General features: G+C 43.2%; 1 protein-coding gene across 1 annotated transcript; it reads left to right on the top strand.

Annotated features, from left to right (window-relative positions):
* The first annotated feature begins 256 nt into the window (after window positions 1-256).
* On the top strand, window positions 257-19,760 carry LOC121978446 (terpene synthase 10-like). Its single transcript, XM_042530789.1, has 8 exons — window positions 257-367; window positions 448-721; window positions 813-1,175; window positions 1,280-1,499; window positions 1,556-1,694; window positions 1,778-2,023; window positions 2,124-2,352; window positions 19,483-19,760. Exons 1-8 carry the CDS (start codon window positions 257-259, stop codon window positions 19,758-19,760), a joined length of 1,860 nt encoding a protein of 619 aa, XP_042386723.1.
* The last annotated feature ends 2,360 nt before the right edge of the window (window positions 19,761-22,120 follow it).

Here is a 22,120-nt window from a genome sequence, read left to right as displayed (position 1 = left end):
TATATCTGAGTACCAACTTGGTAACACTAGAGGCAAGTCATTAATTATGATGGAATCCCTGTATAGTGTGTTGTTCCATTGATCTCAAACTGCCATTTTTAATTAAGAACTAAATTTCCCGTGCTAAAAGATTAATATTTTTAATGCTGAAGCATAACGTCAGGCTTAATTGCTCTATATATACGCTGCACTTGTTCTTCTTCCACCAAATTGGAGCTAAGATTTAACATTGTTTTATTGCAAACGAAGAGCGGAAATGGCTACTCGTCAAGCAATGTCTATTTGCGATCCCTTTCGGCGGTCAGGGAATTATCACCCAAGCATATGGACGGACGAGCGTGTGCAATCCCTCACGAGCACCTCCGCGGTATTTGAGAGTAGTCGCCGTCGGTCGATCGTTGAAATTTTTATGTGTAACCCCCCTTTTTTTTTCAACTATTTCTGCAGGTTCAACGAGAAGAGAAACGTGAGACAATAAAAGTACTGAAGGAGCAAACTAGGAATCTGATACTCGAGAAGCAGCAAGTAGCAGAGCAGCTTCAACTGATCGACCATGTGCAACAGCTCGGCTTGGCTTACCACTTCAAAGACGAGTTTACAGACGTTTTAAGTCGTCTTCATGCTTCTTTAGACAAGGTGAGCTCGCAGCTGAAGGACGATCTGCATGCCACAGCGCTGCTCTTCAGGCTCCTCAGAGCAAATGGCTTCTCTGTTTCACAAGGTAATCAATCACTTGAACCCACTTTATCAACCAATCACTTCACAGTTCTGATCATGCATGTCTCTTGCTGTCTGCAAAATTAATTACTTAGATTTGTTCGAGGTATTTAGAGACGAGAAGGGAAACTTCGAAGCTCGCTGTGAGAACCAGATCAGAGGGCTTCTGAGTTTGTACGAGGCTTCCTACTTCGAGAAGGATGGAGAGATTATGCTGAAGGAAGCCATGGATTTCGCGACTGAGCAGCTGAAAGGATTCATGGAGGAGGGATCTGTTCCTGAGGCTGGCGGTCTCAGAGAGCAGGTGGCCCATGCGCTGCAGATTCCACTGAATTGGCGGCTGGAGAGAGTGCAGCACAGGTGGTTCATTGAAGCATGCAGTGGCGATGACACCGTCAACCCTCTCTTGCTGGAGTTTGCTAAGCTCGACTTCAATCTGGTTCAGGACATGTACAAGAGTGAACTCAGAGACCTCTCCAGGTAAATTAACTGCAACTATTCACACTTTCAAAGTTTTTATAATAACAATTTCAAAGCTTAATTAATTAGTTTTTACATGTAGATGGTGGTCCGGGCTCGGGCTTGCAGAGAAGCTGCCATTTTTCAGAAACAGATTACTTTGAAAACTATCTGTGGGCACTTGGTTTCACTTATGAACCAGAAAGCTGGAGATGCAGAATGATGGAAACAAAGGCAATGTGTCTTATTACATTGATTGATGATATTTACGATGTCTATGGAACCTTGGATGAACTCCAGCTCTTCACTGATGCCGTCTACAGGTGACAACTCATTCACAATCATCATCAAAGTCATGTTGAGTTTTGTTATACTGCAGATGGGACTTAACTGCCATGGACAAGCTTCCAGAGTACATGAAATTATGTTTCTTTGCACTCTTCAACCTAGTGCACGAAGAAGGCTACCAGGTGATGAAGGAGAAGGGCTTGGACATTGTGCCTGGCTTAAAAAGAAGAGTAAATTATAAACACTGTTTCAATTTTCTTCTTCATCATCTTCTTTGTTATTGAATGAGTTGTTGTTGGCATTAAATTTTCAGTGGGGAAATCAATGCAAATCATACCTTGAGGAAGCAAAATGGTTCCACCATGGCCAAACCCCCAAGCTCGAGGAATACTTGGAGAATGCATGGGTTTCAGGATCTGGTCCAATAATTCTGTTTAATGCTTACTGTGTGGGCAAAGACTTAACTAGAGAGTCCTTGAAAATTTTTTCCAGTTACTATGAGATCACACGCTCCGCCAGCACACTCGCTCGTCTTTACAATGATATGGGTACTTCCATGGTAATGATATATGTATATATATACACACACATTAATTTTATCTAGTTGATCGAAGTAACAACTCAATGGACTCAAACAACATTTACTTTACTTACTACAGGATGAGCTTGAAAGAGGCGATGTGGCGAAATGTATTCAATGCTACATGCACAACAAAGGTGTCTCAGAGGAAGTGACAAGGAGGGAGATAAGAGAATTGATGAGGAAATATTGGAGAGAATTAAATGGAGCTCTTAGTTGGGATTCTCCATTAGAGGTGTACTTCAAGAACGTAACAGTCAATATCAATCGGACGGCACAATTCTTTTATCAGGATAGGGATGGATATGGCAAGTCAATTGGAGAAACTAAGTCCCAAATTATTTTGGTGTTATTTGAACCTATCCTAATCTAGAACGAATGCATACATGTTCTGCTCTTGTTGTTGTAGACGGGAGGATGGATCTCGTTTTAATAAAATTTGTATTCACGTATCTATATACAAAGTTATATATATCCAATTAAATAAATGGAAAATTTTCTATTATTTACTCTTGAAAAAATTTATAACGTAATTTCATACATTAATGGTACGGATGCATAGGGAAAAAAGAGAATGGTACGGATGCAGAAACTAAGTCTTATTATTTCATTAATGGCATGTGTGCATTTTAATTAAAAAAAAAAAGAAAAATCACTAACAAATGAAAATTTTCTTAATATTTATCAAATTCATTGTTTTTAATTGGTGTTGCCTTAGTGTTGTTGGTTGCTACTCGGAAAACCTAGTGGTTTCACTATACAAAAATTTTGTACAAAGGTCTGAACCTTTTCCTAGCTACCATGTGTTCTTTTAAATTAAATTTTGGATCGCCGGCAGAACTTAACACGTTTGATCTAAAACTTAATCTATTCGTTCTTTTAGGTTTTGACTTGGATCTCCTGCGGAACTTAACACATTCGACCCAAATCACCTTAAGTTATTAATTCCATTAAATATTAATTTCCATAATTGGTTCCAAGTACTGACGTGGCGAGGCACAAGACCTTCTTGGATATGGGAGCAACCACCACCGACTAGACAAAACCTTTTATAGAAAGCTAATATTTAATTTCCTAAAATAACTTTAGGTTAACCGAAAAGAACAATCAAATCACAAGGAAAAATAAAACAAAAGAACACAACATCGAAAAACATATTCGAAATACTAGAATCGTAAGCCTCTTGTATTTGGTATTATTTCCAAAAATAACTAGTATGATGCGGAAAGGAAAATTACTAGTTATACCTTGTAGAAAAAACCTCTTGATCTTCTACCGTATTCCTCTTCTAACCTCTGACGTTGTGTGGGCAACGATCTTCCGAGATGAGAAACCACCAACCACATTCTTCTCCTCCAAGCTAGGTTCGGCCAACAATAAGGAAGCTTCACCAAGGAAGAAGATCAAAACACCAACCAAGCTCCAAGAGATGCTAGCTTTCTCTTCTTCTTCTCCAAGTAGTATCCGGCCACCACAAGAGCTCTAAGGAGAGAGAGAGGTTCGGCCACCACAAGAGGAAGAGAGGGAGAGGATGATGATGGCCGGCCACACCAAGGAACAAAAGAGGGAGAGAAAATAAAAGAGGTTATCCCATGAAGGCACCCCCACCTTTTCTTTTATATTACTTGGCCTAGGCAAATTAGGAAATTTAATTACAATAAAATTTCCTTAATTTCCTTGACATGATTTAATTGAGAAAAATAAAATAAAATTTCCAATTAAAACAATATTGGCCGGCCACATCAAAAGAAATAAATTAGACAAGTTTTAATAAACAAATTAAAACTTCCTAATTTGTTTCCGGAAATTTTAAAATTAAAATTTCTCTTCAAAAATCTCTTCATGGTTGATAAAAAGAAATTTCCATAATTATAATTTTACAACATGTGAATAATTTTTAAAGAGAAAATAAAATATCTCACCAATCTATAAATAAGGAAAGAAATCTAATCTCTTTCTTTAATCTTTTGTAGATCTTTTACAATAGAGATATTTTAATTTTAATTCTCTTTAAATTATATCTTCCACATAATAAAAATTAAAATTAAAATCATTTTTTTAATTTAATATGGCCGGCCCCTCTAGCTTGGGTTCAAGCTAGGGCCGGCCACCCTAAACTCATGCTTAGCTAGCTTGGCTGACCCCCTTTAGGTGGGTATAGAAGTGGGTATAGGTGGGTATAGTACTCTATAAATAAGATGTTACGATAGGGACCGAGAGGAGGAATTGGTTTTGGTCTCCCGATAAAATTAAGCATCTCATGTTCGCCCCGAACACACAACTTAATTTTATCAATAATAATTCATTCCACTAGAGAACTATTATTGAACTACCGCACCAATCTCAAATTACATTTTTGGGCTCCTTCTTATTATGAGTGTGTTAGTCTCCCTGTGTTTAAGATATCGAATGTCCACTAATTAAGTGAGTTACTGACAACTCATTTAATTAATATCTAAGTCCAAGAGTAGTACCACTCAACCTTATTGTCATGTCGGACTAAGTCCACCTGCAGGGTTTAACATGACAATCCTTATGAGCTCCTCTTGGGGACATTATCAACCTAGTATCTCTAGGACACAGTTTCCTTCTATAATCAACAACACACACTATAAGTGATATAATTTCCCAACTTATCGGGTTTATTGATTCATCGAACTAAATCTCACCCATTGATAAATTAAAGAAATAAATATCAAATATATGTGCTTGTTATTATATTAGGATTAAGAGCACACACTTCCATAATAACTGAGGTCTTTGTTCCTTTATAAAGTCAGTATAAAAGAAACGACCTCAAATGGTCCTACTCAATACACTCTGAGTGTACTAGTGTAATTATATAGTCAAGATAAACTAATACCTAATTACACTACGACCTTCTAATGGTTTGTTCCTTTTCATTTTGGTCGTGAGCTACTGTTTATAATTTATAAGGTACTGATAACATTATCTTCTGCATGTGACACCACATACTATGTTATCTATAATATAAATTAATTGAACAACTACAACTAAATGTAGACAATTTGACCAAATGTGATTCTTTATTCATAATGAATGTTTATAAAGCTTAGGCTTTCAGTATATACTTCAACAATCTCCCACTTATACTAATGACTAAGCTGCCATATCTTTTACCATACATCTGATTCCCATTCCCTCCACATGCCGATCGAAAGCTTTCGCCGGAAGGGCCTTAGTGAAAGGATCTGCCAGGTTATCCGCTGATGCAATCTTGGCGATGACAACTTCTCCTCGCTTCACGATATCTCGTATCAGGTGGTACTTGCGCTCTATATGTTTACTTGCCTTATGAGCTCGTGGTTCCTTCGAGTTTGCAACTACACCGCTATTATCACAATAAATTGTGATGATTTTGGGCAAATCAGGAATCACATCTAAGTCCATTAGAAAGTTCCTGAGCCATACTGCTTCTTTAGCTGTCTGAGAGGCTGCTACATACTCAGCTTCCATGGTTGAGTCCGATACGCATTTCTACTTAACACTCCTCCATGAAATGGCTCCACCTCCTAAAGTAAACACATAGCCTGATGTAGACTTACTATTGTCCCTATCTGATTGGAAATCCGAATCCCTGTAACCCACAGGGAGCAAATCGTCTGCTTGGTAAATTAGCATATAATCTCTAGTCCTTCTCAGGTACTTTAATATATGCTTTACCGCAGTCCAATGTCCTTGTCCAGGGTTACTCTGATATCTGCTGACCATGCCCATGGCAAAACAAATATTAGGTCTCGTACATAGCATTGCATACATAAGGCTTCCTACAGCCGAAGCATAAGGAACTGCTTTCATGTCTTCTATCTCCTTTGATGTCTTTGGAGACATCTCTTTAGATAGAGCTATTCCATGCCTAAAAGGTAAGAAACCTTTCTTGGAATCCTGAATACTAAAACGAGCAAGGATTGTATCTATATATGAAGCTTGGGACAGACACAACATTCTTTTCTTGCGATCCCTTATCACTTTGATCCCAAGAATGTGTGCACACTCTCCTAAGTCCTTCATATCAAATTGTTTGGACAACCATACCCTTACGTCTGATAATACCTTGACATTGTTGCCAATTAACAAAATATCATCTACGTATAGTGTAAGAAATACCACCACGTTTCCGTTATACTTCTTGTATACACAAGACTCATCCGGACACTGAATAAATCCATATGACTGGATTACTTCATTAAGCCAGATGTTCCAAGACCTTGAAGCTTGCTTCAGTCCATAAATGGACCGATTGAGCTTGCACACTAGATGCTCTTTGCCTTTTTCAATGAACCCTTCTGGTTGCTTCATATGGATGTTCTCTTCAAGACTTCCATTAAGGAAAGCTGTCTTGACATCCATTTGTCAAATCTCATAATCCATATGAGCAGCAATGGATAAGAGTATCCGGATAGACTTAAGCATGACTACCGGTGAAAAGGTTTCCTCATAATCGATTCCCTCTTTCTGAGTGTACCCTTTCGCAACAAGCCTAGCTTTGAAGGTTTCTACCTTCCCTCTGTCCCTCTTTTCCTTTTGTAGATCCACTTGCATCCAACGACTTTTACACCATCAGGTGGTTCTATAAGCTCCCAGACCTTATTAGAGTACATAGACTCTATTTCAGAATTCATTGCCTTTTGCCAAGATGCTGCATCTATATCTTAGAGTGCTTCGTCATATGTTCATGGATCAGGTTCATGTTTACCCGGGATCAAGTCGGAAGACTCTCCCAAAAACATGAATCTTTCAGGTTGCCTTACAACCCTCCCACTATGACGAAGCACTGTCTGTGGTTGTGTATCATGTGTGACACGTGTTGCAGTCTCTTGTGGTACTTCATCTTGTACTGTTGGTACTGAAGTAGACATGTCCTCTCTAAGTTCTTCTAAAACAACTTTGCTACTGGGCTTGTGATCCATTATATAGTCTTCTTTTAAAAACTGGGCATTGGTGCTAACAATGACCTTCTGGTCTTTAGGACTATAAAATAAACCACCTTTCGTTCCTTTGGGATATCCTACAAACACGCGAACTTCTGTACGGGATTCTAACTTATCAGCATCTGGTTTCAGCACATGTGCTGGACTACCCCAAATCCGAATATGTGGTTTGACTAGGTTTTCGCCCATTCCACAATTCTATGGGAGTAGAAGAAACTGATTTAGAAGGTACTAAGTTCAGAACGTATACTGCTGTTTCCAGAGCATATCCCCAAAACGAATTTGGTAATTCTGAATAACTCATCATCGATTTAACCATCTCCATAAGAGTCCTGTTCATTCATTCTGCTACATCATTCTGTTGGGGTGTTCCAGGTGCAGACAATTGGGATTGAATCCCGACCTCTGATAAGTAATTCCTAAACTCTCCTAAGAGGTATTCGCCACCACGATCAGATCGTAGTGTCTTGATACTTTTACCTAATTATTTTTTCACATCAGCCTTGTATTCTTTGAACTTATCAAAGCACTCGGACTTGCGGCGCATTAGGTAAATATATCTGTATCTTGAATAATTATCTATGAAAGAGACAAAATATTCAAAACCTCCTCTTGCCTGGACAGACATAGGACCACACAAATCAGAGTGAACCAATTCTAACACTTCTTTGGCTCTATACCCTTTGGCCTTAAAAGGCCTCTTGGTCATTTTACCTTCCAAGCAAGATTCACAAGTTGGAAAATTTTCCAACTCTAATGAACCCAAAAGTCCATCGGCCATAAGCCTCTGAATCCTACTTAAGTTAATATGACCAAGCCTTAGATGCCAAAGATATGCTTGGTTCATTTCTGAAGGTTCTTTTCTTTTATTAGAGTTAGAAGATGAGTTATAAATTTCCATATTTTGCTTTGTGGGAGAATTTGGATTTAAAATATACAAATTGCCAACTAATGTACCAGAACAGATAATCACTTTATTTCTCTTAATAACTACATCATTACTAAAGGAAACTGAATATCCATCTAAAAACAGTTTAGAAGCTGAAATTAAATTCTTTCTGAAACTGGGTACATAAAGGCAATTTCTTAAAATCAAATTTCTATTTCTACTAAAAGATAAGTAGACGTCTCCCACTGCAACAGCTGTCACCTTAGTAGCATTGCCCATGTAGACGGTAATCTCTCCTTCAGATAGTCGTCGGGTTTCCTAGAACCCCTGCAGGGAATTGCAGACATGATCAGTGGCTCCCGTATCTACACACCAGGTGTTGGTAGATAACACCGCTAAATATGTTTCAACAACTAGAGCATGAAATATACCTTTGTTTTGGTTCCTACGAGGACAGTCCGCCTTCCAATGTCCTGCCTGCTTGCAGATGAAGCACTTGCCCTTCGGCTTCTTCACTCCAGCTTTAAATCCTGTACTCTGAAATTTATTCACTTTCTTTGCTGAACCAGCTTGTTTCTTCTTCTTCTTTCCTCTCGGTTTAGAAGTAGAACCATTTTTAGCATAGTGAATTTGAGCATTGTGACGAAATAATCCTTCTGCTGCTTGAAGTTCTGTCAGTAGTTCCGCTAATGAATAAATCCTCTTATTCATATTATAGTTCAGGCGGAACTGCTCAAAACTTCTAGGTAGCGTTTGGAGGATCATATCGATCTGGGTTTCCCCATCAATTTCTCCTCCAAGGATCTGTATCTCGTTCAGATAAGCCATCATCTTTAGGATATGATCCCTTACAGGAGTACCCTCTTGCATGGTAGCTGTCATTATCTTTCTCATAGCTTCTTGTCTAGAAGCCCTATCCTGATGACCAAAGAGTTCTTTGAGATTGTTCATAATATCATAAACTGTTGGTAAATCTTGATGCTGATGTTGCAATACATTTGACATTGAAGCCAAAATGTAGCACCGCGCCATCTCATCTGCTTTTACCCATTTCCTATGATATTCAATCTCCTCTTGGGTAGATTCACTAGTAGGTGCTTCAGGGCAAGGCTCAGTAAGTACAAATTTATAGCTTTCAGCAGTAAGAACAATGTCCAGGTTCCTTTTCCAATCTATGTAATTTGGTCCAGTAAGTCTATTCTGTTGAAGTATGATGGACAGTGGGTTGAAAGTCATCCTAAGAATCACAAATAACTTTTGGTTAGAACTCTAAATTTAGAATAATATTGATTCCTCAAACAATACTATTTTAAATTAACCAACATCTCAAAATACCGTGAATTTTGTATGCCACGTTAGTGTGGACGTATACAAATTCAACATTTGTAAAAGGAGGGTTTTAACCCATTAATTTTATTATCTTGTCAACCTAACTTTTTGACAAATAAAATTAATAGTTGGTGTCTTTTGGTCACACAAATAATAGCAGTGACTCCGATGGGGAGGATACTATTAGATGTGTCTAAGTGTATACCATTACTTGACACTAAGTCCATTAATAAGATTATGCCCCTTCCATTGGGGAAGATCACACGCTCTTAATTAACTTCCTATAGTCATCCAAAAATGGAAGTCTGTTCTAGTGATCCACAAACAAGCTCATCCGTTATGGAGGAAGACACTCAGAGCCAACGCGCAAGCTTGTTTGCATCACTTACAAACCAGTAATGGAGACCATGGGATTTATTTAAAAATCTCTCTCCCACTTAGTTATTTATAAACGAGGAATTTTAACTATGCTAGCCTACTAGTCATGTATACTAACATGCACACACAACACAATATAAAAGCAATAAATAGAAAATTTAATTTTCAACTATTATGGCTTTTATCTATAGTTGTCCTCCGTGTGTTGTCATCCCAAGTTGCTGCCATATTTGGCCATCGCCACCAGGTCTAGCTGTCGCATCCATCTTGCTCCTAGTTCCACTGCGCCTATGGTCCTTAGAAGGTTCCACGCTTTGCAAGATTTGATCCCCGACATAAATAGAATTTTACATTTTGATCCTATATTCCATAAAAGGAATGTACATGTATCTAGATCAAAAATAAAATCCTAATAAAACTAAATATAGCTCCTGCTGTATTTTTAATACAATCATGCACACACATATAAATGCCCTTGACATGTCCAAGGGTCCAATCACACACATAATAACTAAAAGTCATAATAGTTGGATCCTGCATCCACAAAGTTAGCACATCCTACTATTAACCTGCCTAAATTATGTATGACATGTGCATAATTAAACTAATACCAAATACACAGAGGCAAAACCCTAGCTCTGATACCAATTGTTGGTTGCTACTCGGAAAACCTAGTGGTTCCACTGTACAAAAATTTTGTACAAAGGTCTGAACCTTTTCCTAGCTACCATGTGTTCTTTTAAATTAAATTTTGGATCGCCTGCGGAACTTAACACGTTTGATCAAAAACTTAATCTATTCGTTCTGTTAGGTTTTGACTTGGATCTCCTGCGGAACTTAACACGTTCGACCCAAATCACCTTAAGTTATTAATTCCATTAAATATTAATTTCCATAATTGGTTCTCAGTACTGACGTGGCGAGGCACATGGCCTTCTTGGATATGGGAGCAACCACCACCGACTAGACAAAACCTTTTATAGAAAGCTAATATTTAATTTCCTAAAATAACTTTAGGTTAACCGAAAAGAACAATCAAATCACAAGGAAAAATAAAACAAAAGAACACAACATCGAAAAATATTTTCGAAATACTAGAATCGTAAGCCTCTTGTATTTGGTATTATTTCCAAAAATAACTAGTATGATGCGGAAAGGAAAATTACTAGTTATACCTTGTAGAAAAAACCTCTTGATCTTCTACCGTATTCCTCTTCTAACCTCGGACGTTGTGTGGGCAACGATCTTCCGAGATGAGAAACTACCAACCACCTTCTTCTCCTCCTAGCTAGGTTCGGCCAACAATAAGGAAGCTTCACCAAGGAAGAAGATCAAAATACCAACCAAGCTCCAAGAGATGCTAGCTTTCTCTCCTTCTTCTTCTTCTTCTCCAAGTAGTATCCGGCCACCACAAGAGCTCCAAGGGGAGAGAGAGGTTCAGCCACCACAAGAGGAAGAGAGGGAGAGGATGATGATGGCCGGCCACACCAAGGAACAAAAGAGGGAGAGAAAATAAAAGAGGTTATCCCATGAAGACACCCCCACCTCTTCTTTTATATTCCTTGGCCTAGGCAAATTAGGAAATTTAATTACAATAAAATTTCCTTAATTTCCTTGACATGATTTAATTGAGAAAAATAAAATAAAATTTCCAATTAAAATAATATTGGCCGGCCACATCAAAAGAAATAAATTAGACAAGTTTTAATCAACAAATTAAAACTTCCTAATTTGTTTCCGGAAATTTTAAAATTAAAATTTCTCTTCAAAAATCTCTTCATGGTTGATAAAAAGAAATTTCCATAATTTTAATTTTACAACATGTGAATAATTTTTAAAGAGAAAATAAAATATCTCACCAATCTACAAATAAGGAAAGAAATCTAATCTCTTTCTTTAATCTTTTGTAGATCTTTTACAAGAGAGATATTTTAATTTTAATTCTCTTTAAATTATATCTTCCATATAATAAAAATTAAAATTAAAATCTTTTTTTTAATTTAATATGGCCGGCCCCTCTAGCTTGGGTTCAAGCTAGGGCCGACCACCCCAATTCATGCTTAGGCCGGCCCTAGCTTGTTTCCAAGCTAGCTTGGCCGACCCCCTTTAGGTGGGTATAGAAGTGGGTATAGGTGGGTATAGTACTCTATAAATAAGAGGCTACGATAGGGACCGAGAGGAGGAATTGGTTTTGGTCTCCCGATAAAATTAAGCATCCCATGTTCGCCCCGAACACACAACTTAATTTTATCAATAATAATTCATTCCACTAGAGAATTATTATTGAACTACCGCACCAATCCCAAATTACATTTTTGGGCTCCTTCTTATTATGAGTGTGTTAGTCTCCCTGTGTTTAAAATATCGAATGTCCACTAATTAAGTGAGTTACTGACAACTCATTTAATTAATATCTAAGTCCAAGAGTAGTACCACTCAATCTTATTGTCATGTCGGACTAAGTCCACCTGCAGGGTTTAACATGACAATCCTTATGAGCTTCTCTTGGGGACATTATCAACCTAGTATCTCTAAGACACAGTTTCCTTCTATAATCAACAATACACACTATAAGTGATATCATTTACCAACTTATCGGGTTTATTGATTCATCGAACTAAATCTCACCCATTAATAAATTAAAGAAATAAATATCAAATATATGTGCTTGTTATTATATTAGGATTAAGAGGACACACTTCCATAATAACTGAGGTCTTTGTTCCTTTATAAAGTCAGTATAAAAGAAACGACCTCAAATGGTCCTACTCAATACACTCTGAGTGTACTAGTGTAATTATATAGTCAAGATAAACTAATACCTAATTATACTACGACCTTCTAATGGTTTGTTCCTTTCCATTTTGGTCGTGAGCTACTGTTTATAATTTATAAGGTACTGATAACATTATCTTCTGCATGTGACACCACATACTATGTTATCTACAATATAAATTAATTGAACAACTACAACTAAATGTAGACAATTTGACCAAATGTGATTCTTTATTCATAATGAATGTTTACAAAACTTAGGCTTTCAGTATATACTCCAACAAGTGTTTGTTTTGTTATATTTACATCTAGTTTCATATTCGAGAATTATACAATAGTAAAACACGAGGAACACGGAGAGGATTAGGATTTTGGATTATACTATGAATGAATATTTTAGAGACCGACTTATAAGACAAATGAAAGAAAAAGACCATCTACTAATATTAAAAAACAAAAAAAAAAGTTCCTCATATTTATCGAACTCGTTTTTAATCAATGTTGTCTTATGGTTTGTTTTGTTTTATTCACAGGAATTATATGCAACTACTGGGTGCGCTAAGTTTACTAGTCTACTTGTACTCGAATAAGATTAAAGCCATCACAGATGTGGTATAATAATAAAATATTCAGAGAAAGGACTAGGATTTCATCTTACTAGGAACACATTTTTGAACTTGATTCTTAAGTGTGTATAAATTTTACTCCGGATTTACCCAAAAGATGAATCGGATGAGGGAGAGAATGAAGATGAGGATCTTTGTAGAGAGGAAGGAATGAAGGAGAACTCAATAATAATTGTTCTTAATCTACTTGATTGATTGTAAAATGTCAACTACAAGGGTAAATTTTTACATACAAAGGGACACTTTAAGGGACATACAAAACTCTTTAGAAGACATCAAGTATCTCTCCATGACTAGATGCTAAGAATATTCTCTAGGAATATACTCTTGAGTTAAATGAATGAATAATATTCATTCATATACACAAAAATTTAAGTTTTTTATTTTAACATCCCCTTTAAACTTAAACTTTTGTTACTCCGAGTTTTACTTTCAATCTTGTAAAATTTTCAAACTTCAATGCTTTAGTGAAAATATCAATAATTTGATCTTGTATCTTCACATATGATCCTGTCCGAAAGCTGAGTAGGACGAAGACTGGTCGCGACGGCCTGGTTGTTGACGGAAAGTCGTGGGTGATCTGGCTCCCACGGGCGGCTGACGATGCTGCAGGTCCCTGCACACACTCAGACGATCCCCCTCCTCACGTTAGAGACCAGAACCCAAGGAAAAAGTCCCCGGATCAGACCCTCCGACGCTCAAGTCAGGTACTTTTTCCCCAGAAAACGCAAAGAGAAGGAAAAAACTGACTGAAAGTGAAAAGTTGTGGAAAAAAGTGACGAGAGAGCGCGCGTACCTGCGTACGAAGAAGCCTTCTCTTTTTATGCCCCCTTCTCGCTTCTAGAACCTGCCATCCTGTCAGAAAGCGTTAGACGGTGGGCTTTGTCGTGTAGTCCCGGACACCTGTCGTGCAGCTATTGATCGTGAAAGCATCTTCTTGTTTTCGAAACCTCCGCCTTACACATGAGTTTTGTCTTGTAATGAAGGCCATCTGTCAGGCTGCTATTGGTTGTGAAAGCATCTTCTCATTTAGAAACTTCTGCCTTCGCACATATCGCTGGTATGTAGTGATTACCCCTTGACGGACAATTGTGATTCCCCGACTCCCGCACGGCTTAGCTCATCCGATCTAGTGTGACCAGCATTTGCCTCGCATCCTCCGATTAGATCCAACCTCTAAGCATCACCTGCCAGTCGGGCTGACTCTGAACAGCTCTGCCAATCCCGGTCTGTATCCTGCGCTTTGTATTTCCTGTCCCTCGACCGTAGGCCTGTAGATCAAGTCATCTCTGAACAGCTCCGCCGATCCTGATCTGTACCCTGCGCTTTGTATTTCCTGGCCCTCGACCGCAGGCCTGTAGATCGAGCCATCTCTGAACAGCTCCGCCGATCCTGATCTGTACCCTGCGCTTTGTATTTCCTGGCCCTCGACCGCAGGCCTGTAGATCGAGCCATCTCTGAACAGCTCCACCGATCCTGATCTGTACCCTGCGCTTTGTATTTCCTGGCCCTCGACCGCAGGCCTGTAGATCGAGCCATCTCTAATCAGCTCTGCCGGTCCCGACCCGTGTCTTTTACTTCCAGTTCTTTGAATCACAGGCCTGTAGATCGGGCCATCTCTAAACAGCTCTGCCGACCCCGATCTGTGACTTGTACCTCGCCTGTCGTCTCCCTTCGTCTTCCTACTGCTTTGCCCCTTCGATCAACAAGTCTGCCTGGCCTCTGACTTTCCCCTATGCTCGACTCTGACTGCCCCGTCACCTTGACTACTGACTGCCACATCATCTTGACTTTTGATCGCTATATGGCCTTGACCCTCCTCATCCTTTCCTTTTGGGCCCCTCCATTGCCAGCCGTATCACAAGCCTCCCCCACAAGTCTAGTCGAAGGAGGACGACAGTCTGACTGACTAGACCTCAGCACATCTCTAAGATCTCAGCATATCTCTGTGACCTCAGCCTATCTCTGTGTCTCTACCTCAGCATATCTCTACGCGCTCTGCTTCCTGCCTCACGCATCACCCTTTGTGTCGCGTCGCCTGGGATATCATGCCTCCTTAATTGCTTCGCCAGTCACTTGGGGTGCCGTGCCCACACAGTTGCTTTGACTCGGCCACCCGCCTTCTTTATAAAGAGCCTCACGGTCACTTCTTTATTCTATCCTTCCTCTTTCACGCCTTCCTACTTTCTTTTGCTAACCCGTGTTCCACCAGCTTCTTTCCCACGCGATGCATTCTCCTTCTTCTGAGGAGGTTGATCAACCACTCTCCCAAGTGATGATAAATCAACTCGCCTCGCTACTTGCCGCGAGAGAACGCGAACTGGAGCACGTGTCCCAGGATCGGGCTCGCCAGACGGCTGCCCTGCATTCCATGGAAGCTCAGTATCGTCTTGCAAAGTATTGCGTGCACGCGGAGAAGGCGAGGAAAGAGGAATGCTAGGCTAGCCTGCAACACCAACTTAGCCTCCAAGAACGTTTGCAGCGAGAGCATGAGACGGAGTTATCCCTTCTTCGCACGTGCCTTGACAGCAGTCATTGAATCCTTACATGCGGAGCTGGCTCGGGCTTTGAACGCCCCAGAAGCTCCTGAGTCTCCAGATAGCTCTTCACGCGGCAGTGCTCATTCTCCATGACCAATCCTTTCCCCGAGTTAAAGCTGGTCTGGGTGATAGTTGTCTCAGTGACTCCTTTCCTGCAAGACGGTCCCGCTTGTAGCCTTAGCTGTATCACCTACTTATTGAACTGTGTCGCTGTACTTGTCTGTCTGTCCTTTTCCGGCATAGTCTTTCCTGCTCAATTTTCATCTAGAAAGCATTCTTAGAAACTGGCCCGTATGTAAGAGACAAGGGTTGCCTCATGACTCATTTTTATGTATGAATTTTGGATAATAAAACCAACATAATGCTTGAAAATTAAGACTGTAATGAACGTGCAAAACCTGATTCCGCAGTTAATATTGATGCTTTATGGGTGTGATGGATGACTTCCCGTATTTAGTACCTCGCATACTTGCTGCATATTCGAAATTTGCATAAAGGAGCTAAAATAAAGCCAGATGTAGTTAACCTGATTATCGACAGACGTTCCGCTCATTGCGAGGCATATCTATCTGAAAGGTCGTTAGGCGTGGATGTCAGGTTCGCTTATGATCCTTGCAGGGGAGATGGTTTTGGGTTCCCGCATGGGAGCCGACCTAAAAGGTCATTGAGCGTGAGAGCAGGGCTCACTTTTGATTCTCGCATGGGAGCCGACCTGAAAGGTCGTTGGTCGTGAGAGCAGAGCTCACTTATAACTCACATTGAGGCGAGAGTCTAGGACAACCGACCTAAAAGGTCGTTGGGCGTGAGCACAAGGCTCATTTTTAATTCTCGCATGGGAGCTGACCTGGAAGGTCGTTGGTCATGAGAACAGAGCTCACTTATAACTCGCACTGAGGCGAGAGTCTGGGACAACCGACCTAAAAGGTCGTTGGGCGTGAGCACAGGGCTCACTTTTGATTCTCGCATGGGAGCCGACCTGAAAGGTCGTTGGGCGTGAGAGCAGAGCTCACTTATAACTCGCACTGAGGCGAGAGTCTGGGACTACCGACCTAAAAGGTCGTTGGGCGTGAGCACAAGGCTCACTTTTGATTCTCGCATGGGAGCCGACCTGAAAGGTCGTTGGTCGTGAGAGCAAAGCTCACTTATAACTCGCACTGAGGCGAGAGTCTGGGACTACCGACCTAAAAGGTCGTTGGGCGTGAGCACAGGGCTCACTTTTGATTCTCGCATGGGAGCCGACCGAAAAAGGTCGTTGGGCGTGAGAGCAGAGCTCACTTATAACTCGCACTGGGGCGAGAGTCTGGGACTACCGACCTAAAAGGTCGTTGGGCGTGAGCACAGGGCTCACTTTTGATTCTCGCATGGGAGCCGACCTGAAAGGTCGTTGGGCGTGAGAGCAGAGCTCACTTATAACTCGCACTGAGGCGAGAGTCTGGGACAACCGACCTAAAAGGTCGTTGGGCGTGAGCACAAGGCTCACTTTTGATTCTCGCATGGGAGCCGACCTGAAAGGTCGTTGGTCGTGAGAACAGAGCTCACTTATAACTCGCACTGAGGTGAGAGTCTGGGACAACCGACCTAAAAGGTCGTTGGGCGTGAGCATAGGGCTCACTTTTGATTCTCGCATGGGAGCCGACCTGAAAGGTCGTTGGTCGTGAGAGCAAAGCTCACTTATAACTCGCGCTGAGGCGAGAGTCTGGGACTACCGACGTAAAAGGTCGTTGGGCGTGAGCACAATGCTCACTTTTGATTCTCGCATGGGAGCCGACCTGAAAGGTCGTTGGGCGTGAGAGCAGAGCTCACTTATAACTCTCACTGAGGCGAGCGTCTGGGACTACCGACCTAAAAGGACGTTGGGCGTGAGCACAAGACTCACTTTTAATTCTCGCATGGGAGCCGACCTGAAAGGTCGTTGGTCGTGAGAGCAAAGCTCACTTATAACTCGCACTGAGGCGAGAGTCTGGGATACTCCGGTCCGAGACCGGTGGCGATGGCACTGGTCCGAGACCAGTAATGATACTCCGGTCTGCGACCAGTGGCGATGGCGCTGGTCCGAGACCAGTTATGATACTCCGGTCCGTGACCGGTGGCGATGGCGCTGGTCCGAGACCAGTAATGATACTCCGGTCCGCGACCGGTGGCGATGTCGCTGGTCCGAGACCAGTAATGATACTCCGGTCCGCGACCGGTGGCGATGTCGCTGGTCCGAGACCAGTAATGATACTCCGGTCTGAGACCGGTGGCGATGGTGCTGGTCCGAGACCAGTAATGATACTATGGTCCGAGACCGGTGGCGATGGTGCTGGTCCGAGACCAGCTGGACCCTAAACAGCGAAGGCATAGATGCATTGCTCTTCTCCGCCTTCATCCGTCTCGCCTATGCCGACCTCATTGCTTTGGTTGATCTGGTCGTTGTTGCTAGCTTTGGGCTTACTCATTTGCGTCGCGTTTCTCATTGCAATTGCATTATGTATGGTATAGAATTAAGAATAGAGAAGGGAGCGTAAAAACCTTACTTAACCCTTGGGCCACAGTGCTCTTGCAGCTTATGATGACCCCGCAGTTCTCGCGATGCGCTTGGTTAGCTGATCGGATCAGGGGTTGCCTAAGCAGAGCTACTTGCTCGGATGATCCGAGCAAGCAACACCCCCACAGGCCCGCTTATTACTTCTTTGATCTGACATTCACTTCTGCTGACCTGCCTTGTTTCATTCGCGACCCTTTTGAGTTGCCTGACTTCTGCAGCTTTATGAAACTTCCCGCCTAGCCTTGAGCCTTTCACGGAGAATGCTTCTTTTTTGAGGCCACGCCCCTTCATGATTGCCTTGCTTTGTCGATCTTCAATGCGTTTCTTCTCGCGATGACACCTGTCCGGCGCCTTTATTGCTCACGCCTCCTGATGCCAGCTCCTACCCCTTTTTCGCACGCCTCAGTGCTTACTTCCCATCAGACGGCTCGAGGGCGTATTACCCAAAAAGATACTCGGCTCGACTCTCGATGTTTCCTAGGAATGAATGGACTTTATAAACCCTAAGGGCAGTCCGCCGTCTTCACTTTGACGCTTCGCTATCCTCTTCCTCTCGTTCGTGACCGCCTCTGATAGTGCAGCTTCTCATCTTCCTGCTCGCGCCCAAAGCTTCTCGCCTTCCTGCTTGCGCCTGACCTGTGACCCCTTTTGTCTTCAACCTCCTCACTTGCTTACTCCTCGTAATCATGGATGGTAAGGAACTCTTCTGGTATTCACGCTACATCTCTGATTTAGACCATCACGACCTGTCTTCACTGCAATCCAACTTGGGGCTAGGCGCCGCATATGAGTTTCGACTTCCCTCGCTAGATGAACATCCCTCTTCTCCTCCCGAAGGGTTTATCACTGTCTTTAGGGATCAAATCTTAGGCGGTCTTCGCTTTCCTTTACATCCTTTTCTCTCCGAATTGAGTCAGTATTACGGTATTGGTATCTCTCAGTTTGACCCCAATGTATTCCGAGCCATCTGCGGAATCATCATCTTGTGCCGCATTTATCAAATTCCCTTGACCGCTCAACTATTCCACCATTTCTATTCCTTCCGGCGGGCTGAGCCGGGGGTGTTCAACGTACAGGCCAAGCCGGGCTATAAATTTTTTGATGACTTACCTTCCTCCAATAAAGGCTGGAGATCTCATTTTTTCTTTCTTAAGCCCCCTGCCCCCTTAGCTAGGCCTTCCGAATGGCGTTCTATCCTTCCTTCTGACTTCCCTTCACATGTTCATGATTCTGCCTGCTCCACAGCCTCGGGCAAGCTGACCGGTGTTGTTGTTCACTTGTCCGTGCTGATGCTAGAAGGCATTCTGCACGCTTTTGGTCTTAGCCCTGTTTCAACAGAAATCGGAGCTCCTTTTGGTAAGTTGTTATTTTTTATATACCGCTCTTCGCTAACTGAGGTGCTTTTTCCTCTTATTTTTGTAGTGGCTACCATCCTCCGTTCTTTTGCCAGTCAGGAGAAACCATCTGTGGCTGTTCTGCAAGCTCTAAATGAAGAGTTAACACAAAGCCTGTCTTCTGATCCGGCTGCTTCCACCAGTCTACAGCCTTCGGAACCCCAAGCTGCCGACGCAGTGGCCACCTCGACACTTATTGAACCACCGACTCCCAGCCCTGCAGACTCAACCCTACCCGCATCTCTGATCAACCTGCGGCTGAGCCATCGCCCGCAGGACAAGTGCCTTCTCTCCCTCCTACTATGAAGCTGTGCCTGACACGCAAGGGCAAAAGAGCGGCCCCGGTCACCGCGACTTCTCCTCCACCTCCTCGCCGTCAACATGTGGCGGTTATCTCTTCCCCCTCCAGGTCCTCGGATACGAGCTCGGTCCAGGAGGCAAGCTTGGCCCAGGAGAAGGCCTCTGATCTGGAAGTTGCAGACCTGCCATTGGACGTGATAGCTCCGGTGCCTGTCCAGAGCTCGTTACCTGCCCCGCCTTCGTCCTCTGGCGATCAGCCCCTGGACTCACTGACTCCCCCTGCCTCTCCTCTTCTCGTGCCTACGAGCTTCGCCTTGCCGACTCTGGACCTGCCTTCCGCGGACCTAGCCTTTGAGGCTTCCTGGAGGCTTCCCTCAGAGACCGACCCGGCCTACGCACCCGCTGCCGACCTATCTTCTATCTTTGGTAGGGTCGATTTCTATGGGGATTTGGCCACCTCCTGGCAATCAGCCAATCGCCAATTCTGGGAGAGCAGTTCCCCTTTGGTGGGGTTTGATCAAATTGCTCGTTCCTTGGTAGCGATAAGCTCCTTTTCTTCTCCTGGACCTTCATACATTTCTGTAACCTCCTTGCCGTTCCTGCGACCATTTGCAGACCTGTTCCGCGAGTTTGAGCGCCGTTCAACAAGCGGCCGAGCTTCAACGAGAGAATGCGGCGCTCAAGGCCCGCCTTCGGGAACTAGAGCCTCCTGTGGCTTCCTCAGCTCCCCCTGAGCCTTCACTGGGAAACTTGGGTGCGTATCTGCGTGTCGCTGGGGAATCTGCGGCCTCTGCCCGAGCCATCTCCCATGCCGCTTTTGATAAGTTGCAGAAGTTGGAGGCGACCTTGAAAACAAGCGTCATTGGCCTCTGAGGCGGAGGGCCATCGCACGGCGCTTTCTGAACTGAAAAATAAGGAGGCCAAGCTGCTTTCCAGATCAGCTGAGTTGACACTGTTACGCCAAAGTCAGGAGCTCTTGCAAATGGGACTGGCCGACGCCCAAGCTCTGGCCCTTGCTGCCGCTGATCGGGAGGCGATCATGCGAACTCAATGGGAAACGTGCCAAGCCACCCTTCAGTCTTTGCAAGCAGATCTCTTGAAGGCCCAGGAAGCAGCAACTCAGGGCCTGAGCGACTTATCCGTGGCCCGCGCCGAGGTTGCCGAGAACAAGAACAGTTTGGACGTGTACCGAGCTGGCGAATCAGAGCGGCTGAAGGCGTACAGACTGGCCTATGTCTGCTCTTCCTTCTTCCTTCGAAAGCTGGGGAGCTGGATGATCTTGCTGCTATGCCACGGGGCCGTTGGCGGGGTCAGACAGGCATACGAGCAAGGCTTTCTGCGCTCAGCACCTCCTACCACCTTTCTGGACACAGCTCGCCTATCCAGGGAATTACCGCAGGCAACTTTCCCTTCCTTCGAAGCGGATGATGGAGTTTTCCTCTTGGAGGCTCCTCCCCCTACGGCCGATCAGGCTCCCATGGATATTTCTGCCCAGGCTCTTCCTGTTGTTGCTCCTGAAGCGTCCGCTGATCCTACGTCTTCAGCCATAATGCCAGCCGGCCCCAGGCTCCTTCCGTTGGCTTCCAGTGACCCTGCCCCTTCTTCCTCGGATGTTGTGTGATTGGCGACATGTTGTAATGTTAACTTCCATATGCTAACGCTGAATCTTCCGTGATTGTACTTATTCGCGCGGTCCTATTGAACTTTGGATGATTATACTTATCTGCCTTTATGTCTGGATAATCGTATGGCTTCCTCTTCGTGTGTCCTTAGCTTGCTTCTTTTCTTAGTAGGTCGTCCGTGGCTTTAGTTGACCTCTGCTAATCCGCACGCCCTTGCTTATTTTGCTCGGCTACGTCGCTCTTCCTCCGATAGTTGCCTTTATACCTAGCCCGGCCAGGGCTAGACCCTACCTTGCATGTCCCTGAAGCCCGCTGATTTGATCTACCCACCTTCCTAGTGTCCCCTCCGTACACTTTTGTCCTGCTTGGAGAAATCAACTTGGGAGGCGTTTTGTATCTCGAGCCCTTGCCTTTCCTATAATGCCCCCTGGTTATATTCTCAAGGATCATCACAGAGCGCTCCCTGCCTATCTCCGCCCCTATATCAACCGTCCGTTGTCCTCTTACGAAAATGCCCTTCCTCCGCAATACCTATAAGTATCTTCGTACTGTCTTCCTTCTGTTATGATTCGTTGTCACCACGGAGCACTGAAGCATCGCCGCCGCAGAATGACTTCTCCCGAGACTCTGCCGAGATCCTTCCTTTTCTCCAAGCCTCCTCTTTTCGTTTGTTCTTTCTACCTCCTGAGATAATCTCTCTTGCAATGGCCTCTCCTTCTTGGATCTCCTTGTTGGCGGAGCACT

This window comes from Zingiber officinale, chromosome 4B, assembly GCF_018446385.1.
Source record: "Zingiber officinale cultivar Zhangliang chromosome 4B, Zo_v1.1, whole genome shotgun sequence".
NCBI lineage: Eukaryota > Viridiplantae > Streptophyta > Magnoliopsida > Zingiberales > Zingiberaceae > Zingiber > Zingiber officinale.
This window is presented reverse-complemented; position numbering and strand designations above follow the sequence as displayed.

Coding starts and splice junctions, on each gene's coding strand:
- LOC121978446 (XM_042530789.1), top strand. CDS start 257: ATGGCTACTCGTCAAGCAATGTCTATTTGCGATCCCTTTCGGCGGTCA. Junction 722..812: donor TGGCTTCTCTGTTTCACAAG/GTAATCAATCAC, acceptor TTAATTACTTAG/ATTTGTTCGAGGTATTTAGA. Junction 1,500..1,555: donor TTCACTGATGCCGTCTACAG/GTGACAACTCAT, acceptor GTTATACTGCAG/ATGGGACTTAACTGCCATGG.